Consider the following 10,992-nt stretch of genomic DNA (forward strand, 5'->3'; position numbering starts at 1 on the left):
GGGAGCACTTTCTAGACACTTGTAATAATTGTGACCTGAGACGTGTTGGGTTTCAAAGTTAAGTCACCTTCATTTTGCTGCGAGCAAATCAGGTTACTGTACCTCCCTGGAAGGAATCCGATCCAGTTGGGAAGACACCTGGACATTGAGACACGGGCCTGAGGTTAGGTTCTGTAACCAAGTATCGGAATCGGTCAACTCAGCATTTCCAATCAGTTTAATTAGGGATGTCTAATCCAAGCGACATCTTGCCACTGAGTCGTTTCCTCTTTGAACCAACAGCAGAATTCTCATATTCTTTTTACTCCGCGTGTTCTTCAGTTTGGTGCCGTTTTGATGGCAGGTGATGACCCATATTGTCAGATTTCGACATGTGCAGAAGGAAATAGGTCAGAGGTTAGCTGTGCCATGAAGGCAGAGATAAGGGGCATTAGACACTAGATCTAGCAGTGCAGTTTACACATTGATGCTGATACCACTCAGTTTAGTGTTGCTGATTCTCTGGTAGAGTTACGCTGCTCTTCTTTGTGTTTCCCTTGGAGTTAGAATCTTTTTCAACCTCAAGAGCCTTTGTTGAATCCACAAATGATTGAATGCTTCAATGAATTAACTAAATATTTGCACATAAAGAGTCTCATTAGACCCTCATCACATTCTATTAAACAATGTTTGTAAAACAAGGAATCATTCAGGATTCACAGCTCGTCAACATGTCTTGTTGGAATTCTATGATACAACTGTTATCAGTATTTTCTATTAGTAATGTTTAAAATGAGAGAACAAGTACAAACATTGTTTTTGTGGATATTTTTGTTTTGAGGCTACATTGACCTGCTAATAGACGTTGCCATCTAGTGGCTTATAGAGGGTATGGCAGAGCAGATGAGGTTTACAGTAGCCTATGTTGATGTCACTCCCTGATCCTGTTTCCCAAGAGGGAAAGGGATGCCACTTGAATGGTCTCAGTCAGCATACAGCATTAGTAGGTGTACAGCGCCCATGTCTTTTCATGTGCAATATTCTAATGTGATAATTTCACCTAATAGAATGTGGTGATTTACTATAAATGAATGTGTGTTATACTTTATCTCACTGGGTTAATTATGCAATGCAATAATATAAAGTGTATTCTATTCATTCTTTGGCAAGAGTAAAGGTATATTAACTATATATACCTTATTTATGTTTCTCTTATGATTTCTTTTCATTTAATAGGCCCATATATAGGCGTATTCAGTTAGATCAAGATCAATTTTATATCATATTGATAGCATTACAGAAAAAACAGAACAGAGATAAAGAAAAAGAAAATTTATTCTTCTCTCATCGTCCATTCCCCAAAAGTGCAGATTTTCCAAGTACCAAAATTCATACTCAGGACATGAGACACAACCACATTACATTGACAGTCATCATTTTGGACAGAGTGCAACATGGGAGAGGACAATCCCGCTGGCATGTTTGAAGCACGTGTAGGCTACTGTATAAAAATCAGATGCTTTTCGTGATGAAAAAGGAGGTCGTGGGCAGTGTTGTTCCTTTAAGCAAGAGGTGTTGATTGGTCAAGATTTATGGCTTGATCATGGCAGCGAACTCTGCAAGAGCAAAAGAGGGAGAATCAACAGATGAGCTCTGACTGAGTTAGGTTATACAGAATCATTCAGCTCAATTCCTTTCAGAAGTTGTGCCAATTTAAGTCAAATGTAAATATTCAATTAAATGTTAGGATTGCTAATAGCAATGGCAGTTGAATGCTATATTTAAAACATGCATACACACACACACACACACACACACACACACTCACACATATACAGTATATATATATATATATTCAGTGTAGTAAAAAAAATGCTTTAAGGCTTATCATAGGGATATAAATAACCTGCCATATTGCAATTTAGCTGCCGCCAGTACAGCTTCCCCTTTAAAGGTGTGTGACTTTCTGGTGCTATTGGTTTCTATTTGATTGCTATTGGCCTGCTTACAAGTCATGTACCAAATTTAACCAATTAGCTGTACTTACATTCTGTGTGGCCTAATTTCTTCTGATTGGATTACTTTTAATTCAAATGTAGTCTCTAGGGAAAATCATGAAATGCTGAACTTGTTTAATATCTTACCATCAATTCCAATCTTGCCATCACCATCACTGTCTCCGGCTTTAAGGAAGACCTTGGTCTCGGCATCAGTCAAAGCCCTAGCACCAGCCTTGAAGTTCTGCAGGAACAGTCTGAAAATGGAGGGAAGTATTTTAGTTAATGTCCAGCATCTGAATCAGCTACATTGTAAGGTTAAAATGAGTCAAATAAATGAATAAAAGTGATAGATGTTATTGCTACTTCAGCTCCTCCTCCTCAATGAAGCCGCTCTTGTCCTGGTCAATGATGGCAAAGGCCTTCTTGATTTCATCGGCTCCCTTGGCGGAAAGGCCAACCTTGGCGAAGAACTCCTTGTGCTTGAAGGAATCAGCACCTGAGTAAAAAAGGAATATGTTTTGATGACGACAACATTCTGTTTAACCATGTCTCCATGATCTTGCAAATGTGATCATAACTTTCAATGACCAATGGCACAATGACTGTGTCAAGTGTGTGCTCTGGCTTCTAAGTGGCAATAAAACTGAAAATAAAAGAGAGAAAGCTTTGGGATATAGTCTAGTGTATTTAAAAAAAAATTCAGCACTGCATATGACTAAAGGACTGGGCTATTACAGAAAGAGGACTTATTGTCCTGCTCTTGTCTAACTAGTACATTTACACATCAAATGATGAGTAGGCTATTTATATTCTATATATATTCTACCTGCACATGCTGTCAGGGCTGCCTCAATGTCGGCAGCTGCACAGAGCGAAGCAAGAGCCATTGTTTTCTGAGGGAAAATGAAAAGAAATTATATTAAATTAAAACAGCAATCAATCGCATCTATACAGTAAACACGTGATCAATGCACTGGAGCCTATGGCCTATAGGCTACGACAGATCGATAGGTAGATTGACGAAAGCCAATAATTGGCTAGGATCATATAACACCTAAGACATCCAAGCAGTACGACAACCTATTTGAGCCTGACTATACAGGTGCGCTTAGCTTATTCCTATCTGCTTTAGCCAAACATCCAAATGTTCTTGCTAGAGCAGAGTCCATTTCTCTTCGGTTATCATCAGTCCAAGTTTGTGGCAAGAAAAACTTAAGTGGTAGGCTACGTGTCCGTTAAATTTCCCCCCTCTGAGCTGTAGTCCAAAACCAGTGGGAGAGTTTGAATCTCGGAACATCAATTTGGCGCCTTAGTATGCTTCCATTCGGATGTGAGAAATACAATGTCTTAAGATTCGCCCGATTGATTTGTAGTGTCTGTCTCCTCCAGAACTGAACTCACCTCAAGTGTGTCTTGAGGTGCTAGAGTGGATTCGCAAGCGAGCTTGTTTCAATCTGCCAACTGCAGTAACCACAGTGGTCGACCCATGGATCTTATATACCTTCACTCACCCGAAATATGAGGCTTAATGTAATTGATACCGCATGCAAAGCAGTTGGTTGAAAAGTTTATCCAGTAGTCAGGCCGATCTATTTATATGTACATAAATGAAGATGCATAAAAGGTAGGTGTAGGCAAAAGTCTTTAATATTCAGTCGAGCTAATAATATACGTTGCTGACTTGGGTCTAACGATTAAGTTGGCGACACAAAATTCAAACTTAAGAATTGAAGAAGGGTGTAAGGATGCTGGTAATGCCATTCGATTTGGTTGGGCAAACGAGCAGTTAAAGCAAGATATCTGACAAAGTCAAATGAGGACTTAATTTGGCGCAATATTATGCTCTACGGGTGCTTTTACAGCTCTTATTACTGGTATAGTATGAATATACAATACTGATCAAAAGTGTAGTTTGCGTAAGGAGTAATGACTTGTTTATCAATTATTTCAATCTTTCTATTTATTCTAAAGTTGCAATTATTACCCGAAGGGTATAACCATCACCTTGTCTGTCATGGGCTGTGAATCCATGATGAAGGTGAACAGAGAGCATATTTTGGGGAATTTTGGAAAGAAATTTGACTTTTAAAGAAACTTTGTCATTAGTGCTCATCTTTGATTTTTGTTGTCGTGCTGGTCTTTTAATTGTCTGCATTTTTTAAAAGTTACACCAGTAGACTACTACTCTGTATGTCAATATACAGTGATGCACTTCTTATTTGTGCATTGTATAGAGCATTACATCTCAGCAATTCGCCCAGGTCATTCATGAGCATAGCAAAAAAATAAATAAAAATGTCAGAAGCAGATCTGGAGGTTGCACTCCACAAAATAAGTTCAGTTGTCATTTGATTTCAGTTGTAGATTTAATGTGAACCTGTGGATTGATGTTAGGCCTTATTGGTATTCCTTGCATTTAATTGGGAAGTGGTTGGTTGTATTATTAGTCTCATCACCTCCTATTAGCTCTGTGGTGCAGTACAGCTATAGTACTATTTATGAAAGAGATGGAAACTGATAGCTACATCCTCATTAAAATGTACAGACAAGCTGGTAGGAACTCCCCATGTTTACTCAAGGTCTATCCCAATTCATCTGGATGTATTACCATCCTATTGTGTCCTTACTATTTTCTCCTTACTGTTGTGTATGAATTATATTCTGATATTGTCAATATCTGTGATCCATTGAAAACTGTTAATTACCTAATTGATAAATAATTGTATGTTAGGCATAGTCTTGAGTATGTTCTTGTTGGTATGCATGCACTTAAAGTAAGTTATTAAGTCTGCTTAAATTGCTACGATCTGCTTGAATTGAAAGAAAACCCCTCCTCTAAAAAGAAATGAATAACAGCCCTCTTTCAGAGGGTGGCAGTGTTGTGGCTCATACACTTCTGGGTTTTCCCTTGCGGGCGCGGAGGGCTGTGAGAGGGCAAACTGTGCGTCCACTCCAGCAATAAATGTGGCATTTTAAAGCACTAATTTCTACTCTTGCCGTGGAATGCAAAGTGAGAGGTGGAGGAAGTGCTTGTCAAAACATTATTACCTGACAAGATTTATTACTGAGCAAATTTTTAAGAGCCATTGTTGTCACACTCAGTTAAGTGTTTAGGGCTTTTTATCAATTTGAAATATATTCTAAAAACATTTATTTATTAACCAGGTATATTTCTGAAAATTGTATAATCAATAAAAGATTTGATTGTTATATCCATGAAATGTAAAATGTAAATCAGGTTTATAGGCCAAGTATACTTGCGTACAAGGAATTTGGTCTCTGCATTTATCCCATTTGTGAAACAATGCTGAAATACTGACCTGAATTACGTTTTTTTTAAATATAGAAATCACGTTAGCTGTTTACTTGTTAAATAATATTTGTATTTAAGACATCAATCACCGAGCTCAGGCCACCTCTCTTAGTTAAATCAATATCTGCTATGCTGTAATTCCCTGCTACAGCTGTGCTTTTGAGGTGAAGTTAACTTTTATGAGTTGAACATGGATGTTTGGTCTTTTGTTTCTCAAAACAAATTCTTTCATACAATTGAACTGTACACTCTATGCCATTGGATAGAATTCCAATCTGCATGAGGATTTTGAAATGTTTAAAACATGCTGTATGATGTGTTAAATTACTATGGCTTCTCTTACTGCTTGCTTCCAAGAAGCATGTCCCTTAAGGCTTGCTTATTACCCTGCTCAGGCAGTGACATCTCTGGTTGTTCTTGACAGCTGCATCCAAGAGTGGAAAAATGTATTTATATCCTGTAAATATACTATGCTCTGTAACATACATGTGTGACGTGACCCGGATTCGGCCGGCTCTCCCCACGGCAGGGATCTGGTTAAAAAGTAATCCATCTCACTTAATTATAGTTCTGAAACCCTAGTCCGCATGGCTCAAGTCCTGCAGAGCATGGCAGCTCTAATTGAGTACACCCGTGGCATCTGCACTGTCCACGGCAAGGGGGACTGAGTGTGAAGCCAGCATTCTCCTGCAAGGGCCAAGTGTCCAGCATCCGTCTTCAGATATTGCCAACAGATTGCCTAAGATGGCTGGATACAATGTCGTCTAATGGTTAATCAGTAATGTCTTCACAAAGGTATTCCCCCACTGTGGGTATCTGACGGAGAGTGTTTCGGGCACTGGTTGCCAGAGTTTGTTTGATGTATCCAAATACTTAAAATGTTTTTTGTGTTGTTGTTGTTGCATTCTTTTTTAATGATGGAGAGGCGAAGAAATTAAACCATTAAGCCAAGACATTTACTCCAAATGTTTATTTATTTCTTTTTTTCAATAGTGCAAAAAGATTGAATACTTGCACTGGGTGTGGTTGTGAACATACAACATACAACTACACAACATGAAAAATTGACAAGTTGTTGAGACCTTGCACATGTCCTTGCTAAGAGTTGGCAGGGTATTCATAAATAAATATATAAAAAAGGCAATATTAGCTATCTGAGCCAGGTAGTCTACAGCAGTGGAAGTCTGGTTCCATGAAATGTGGATCCATGAAAACTTAAGCCTTCACAAGGAGAGCAAACTCTGTGGAGGTAAAAATAAATGTGTGTAAATATTGATCATCTATACAATGTTAATATCCCAAAGTTATTAGTCACATCCTTATAATTTTCAGATCTATATTGACAATTAATGGTATGTAAGGTTAGTTTAAACATCTAGTTGTGTGCAACAATATCTTTTGCAATAGAATAACATTGTCTTGAAAACATCTTCACCATAATTTATGACAGATTTCATGAGCCATGACTTTGAAATTCAAAGTGTTGTTACTTATTGACAATAATTTCTATATAGCTTTCTAAATATAGTTCCTTGGCATAGTCTCTTACTGTACAGTGAATGGCTATTTGTGTCTACTATTCCGATTATGTAATTTAGGTAACTGAGCCATAGAAATATGACAATGTATGACATCTTACCATCAACTCCAATCTTGCCATCACCGTCACTGTCACCAGCGTTAAGGAAGGCCTTGGTCTCGCCATCGGTCAGAGCTCTGGCACCAGCCTGGAAGGTCTGCAGGAACAGTCTAAGAAAAACAGCAGGATTATTTGAGTTAGCTGTGAGGAAACTCGTGATATAGGCTAGAGGATGACCCCCATTCTGAATTATGTTCTTAACATGATCCGTATCGCAGATGTTTTGTTGGATCATGAAGGATTTGTTCCTTATCCCCGTGGCTTTGTAGGTTATCAATTATCATAATTGTGCTATGCAATTCTCATTAGCCGAGCCACACCATCAGATATCTCTTGGAAAAGCAGCACATGCAACTGATATTGTTCTTACTTCAGCTCATCCTCCTCAATGAAGCCGCTCTTGTCCTGGTCAATGACGAAGAAGGCCTTCTTGACATCATCGGCGGACTTTCCGCTCAGCCCGCACTTGGCGAAGAATGTCTTGTAGTTGAAGGAGTCGGCAGCTGTTGGAGGACAGGAGGTCAGGAAAAAGCTATTTTGGACTCAAGCAGATGTTTACTTGCACAACTATATTATCAACTATACTGATATCTAATTAAACTATTAAATAAATTCTTCACACTCAAAATAAAATATATTTACGAAATAAATAAATATGTATTATTCAAACAATGCAGCTTATTCATTTTTCTTGGGAGAATTGTGCATGATGGTATGTATGAGTACGGCCATATGTGTTTAGCATTCCTTACCTGCGCAGTCCTTGATTGCAGCAGCAATATCGGCCTCATTAAGGATACCAGCAAAAGCCATCTTTAAAAGATCTGCGGAGGGATGGCAGGAGATCAGCTCTATTAGATTGTTGGCAATGCGTATGAAAAAAAGTGCATAAATAAAAAATAAAAAAAACGTTTGACAACATGATTTCTATGCCGAATCAACTTTGACCTCAAGGGTTAGGCCATTTGTCAATAGCCTACAGGCCTGCCACCACTTGCCCTAGGACCTACGTTTGCACAAAACTGACTGTTTCTGAGTTGCTAAGGAATCAAGACCGGTCAGCTCATTTTGCCCACTCTACAGATGTCATAGGCTAGCTACATTACAATTCTTGCTTTTTATGTAGAAGTGTTATTCTAGAGCTTGCCAAATCCTATTGCAGTTTGAACTCTGGTCTCATAGCACAGTGCCCACTGAGGAGCAAATTGTGTCAATAGCTAAAATCCGTAACTGCCCATGACTTTCTGCCTGGAGGACACCGCATCACCCCCATTCCTGCGCCTATTTGACACAAGGCAATTGCCCAATTCCCGTCCACTCTTGAGCAGGGAGTTCTTGTTATTTTCATTAAAAACAATATAACTTATTCGCAGGTCCAACCCAAAGGCGAAGTCCAAATGAATTCCAAATGCAAAGCTTTCCGCGTGTGTCCATACTGTATTCCATTTGGCGCTCGGGAACAGAGAGCGCTCAGCGCATCACAGTTCTTCCCATATTGCGACTCCGGATAGCGACTCACCTTTAGACTTTGGTCTACGTCTGGGTAGCAAGGATGTGCACAGGCTGAGGATGCAGAGTTTCTGTCTCACATTTATACTGCTGCTGTGTAACAGATACCACATGCTTAGGTTAGGTATAGTTTCGAAAAAAATGTGTCCAAGTCATATAGTGCTATTTTTATACTTTTAAAATGGAGATGCTCAAAGTCCAAAAGTGTAACATAAGCGGGCATCTTTGGCTGTCTCTCCTCCCTCGTGCAGTCGATGTGCACTGCATACTGTCTACAGTGCGTTTTCTTTGTAATATGACTCTTGTCATAAGGAAATGCCCCATTTGTAGATTCATATGTGACTATCCAACAGGATTCTCTTGTATGGTTTATAGGCAATCAGTTTGCCTGACAAATATAACTATACACATTTATATGGATTTAAAGAGAAATAAATAGTAAGCAATTTATCAGGGCATCTGTCTTGGGGGATATCCCAAACATGGGCAGGGATTGAGGTGTAGGAAGAGAATTCTCAAATTTCACCCGCCAATCTTTCAGGATTCCTTTAATGTCATCTGTTGCACTTGTAAGAGAAACCCTACATGTATGTGACAGAATACACCACAGAATTTCACTAACCCATAGGTATGTATGCAGTAAGATAAATGCCCTCTCTTTTGAGCCTGTGGTAGAAAATGATCGGGGCTCTGAAATGAATTAGGAGGCATACGAGACAAATTCACTATTGCTGAATTGCTAGTTTAAACTGTGGTGTGTGCTTTCAGCCTCACAGTTCACTTTGTGCCTGAAGGTCAGACTGTGAGCAATGTTTTTGTGCCACAGACACCTCAGAAAAATGATGTGGCTAATTGACTAATTACAAACCTTCACTTTGATCAGTTTGTACTTATAAACGTACATCCCTTAGATCCCCCAGACACCTGAAAAACTTGTTTACACATAGCTCTGAGGAGTGGTGCAGGTTTCTAGTGAGACACGCTATTTATAACTTGGCTAGTTTTTTTTTGCACCAAAACTGCACACACAGTGACACTGTTGAACTGTTGAGTCTTTATTCAGCGAGGTCTTTTTATGCCATCACTTGTACTAAGAATGACATATTGCAAGCAAATCAGCAGGACAAGTACAAATCATATTGATCTAAATAAATCATTCAGAGGGTGCAGAGCTGGAACGCAGTAGACAATCCTGGGCTGTCTGTCCTCAGGAGGAGTTGACCAGGTTTGAAAACTCTGTGAAGCAAAAGGAGACAATTTATCAATGTAAATAAGTTCCTCAGTTCCTGGAAGGGTATATTCATCCATGTCCTTATTTGAGTCATTTCTGTTTTTGTGAGTTAACAACTGTTACACTATGGAGTGAGAATAATATCTCAGATCAGATATTCCCAGACCTTCCCAACCAATCTTGCCATCCCCGTCCATATCTCCAGCCATCATGAAGGCTCTGGTCTCCGCTGCCGTCAGGGTCCGTGCCCCTTTGGAGAAGTTTTGAAGGAATAGTCTGGACAAGAAGACATGGGAAGAAAAACCTTAAAAAAACCCTTAAAAAATGAAGGTGTCACTCTATGCACAAAGGAGTATTCTTACGAATTGGTCTTAGTTTTACCTTGAGGATACAACTGTAACAGCTCATCAAGTCCATAAAGCTACTTTATAACTAATTTTTTCATGTCCATTTTTATGTGCTCTAGCTTTACTTCAAAGTATTACCTTGTGCATTATTAGCAGTTATACAAAATAAAACCAGCTAAACAAAACTGTCAAAGGTATAGAAAAGTATGACGGTGTATTAGGGCCAAACATGAAGAAAAAAAATATTTTTGCCATGATGAGATTAAACTCGACATGTCGACATTAAACTTGAAATTTCGAGAATAAAGTTGAAATATCATGTCGATTTTAATCTCGACATTTCATCTTTATTCTCGACATTCAAAACTAGTTAGTATAGCCTAATTGTTGCTAACCCCAATTCTGAAGTAGGCTACAATTTCACCAAATCATGTAGGTTACACAAGGCATTTTGTTGAGTCGTCGACCAGTCTGAGACTGACTGTCCAGATTCAGTGGCAGCTACTTTGGAGCAGTCGCTCCCTCTCCAAACTAGTTTTGGTAGACATGTCAAGATGAAATGTCGAGATTAAAGTCAACATCATATTTCAACTTTATTCTCGAAATTTTGAGTTTAATGTTGACATGTCGAGTTTAATCTCATCATGACAAAAATATTTTTGTTCTTCATGTGTGGCCCTAATACTCTGTTGTAAAAAAGCTCTATTAACAGGACTGTCAAAGGTAGAGCTCTATTTCTGAGAAAAAGTCTAATATACTCAACTGTAGCTCATCCTGCTCAATGAACCCACTCTTATCTTGGTCCAGAATCCGAAAGACCTTCTCTATTTCTGGTGGAGATTTCTTTGACAGTCCCACAGTTGCAAAAAAGGTTTTCGGACTGAAAGAATCTTTTGCTACACCACGTAGAAAAAAATAACAAATGATAATCACAGGAAGAAAAGGAATTTCTCGGTTATGATAACAGCATTATA

The 10,992-nt window shown here is 38.8% G+C and overlaps 2 protein-coding genes across 2 annotated transcripts; both read right to left on the reverse strand.

Annotated features, from left to right (window-relative positions):
* Window positions 1-1,296: 1,296 nt before the first annotated feature.
* On the reverse strand, window positions 1,297-3,486 carry LOC125287717 (parvalbumin beta-like). The gene is made up of 5 exons (XM_048233702.1): window positions 3,381-3,486; window positions 2,806-2,872; window positions 2,343-2,475; window positions 2,124-2,233; window positions 1,297-1,595 (listed from the first exon to the last, which is right to left on the reverse strand). The coding sequence occupies exons 2-5, from the start codon at window positions 2,864-2,866 to the stop codon at window positions 1,570-1,572; spliced, it is 330 nt and encodes a 109-aa protein (XP_048089659.1). The 5' UTR covers window positions 2,867-2,872; window positions 3,381-3,486; the 3' UTR covers window positions 1,297-1,569.
* Window positions 3,487-6,247: 2,761 nt separating this feature from the next.
* Window positions 6,248-8,573, reverse strand: LOC125287716 (parvalbumin-2). The gene is made up of 5 exons (XM_048233701.1): window positions 8,451-8,573; window positions 7,684-7,755; window positions 7,302-7,434; window positions 6,932-7,041; window positions 6,248-6,533 (listed from the first exon to the last, which is right to left on the reverse strand). Exons 1-5 carry the CDS (start codon window positions 8,551-8,553, stop codon window positions 6,508-6,510), a joined length of 444 nt encoding a protein of 147 aa, XP_048089658.1. The 5' UTR covers window positions 8,554-8,573; the 3' UTR covers window positions 6,248-6,507.
* Between the last annotated feature and the right edge of the window lie 2,419 nt (window positions 8,574-10,992).

This window comes from Alosa alosa, chromosome 22, assembly GCF_017589495.1.
Source record: "Alosa alosa isolate M-15738 ecotype Scorff River chromosome 22, AALO_Geno_1.1, whole genome shotgun sequence".
Taxonomy (NCBI): Eukaryota; Metazoa; Chordata; class Actinopteri; order Clupeiformes; family Clupeidae; genus Alosa; species Alosa alosa.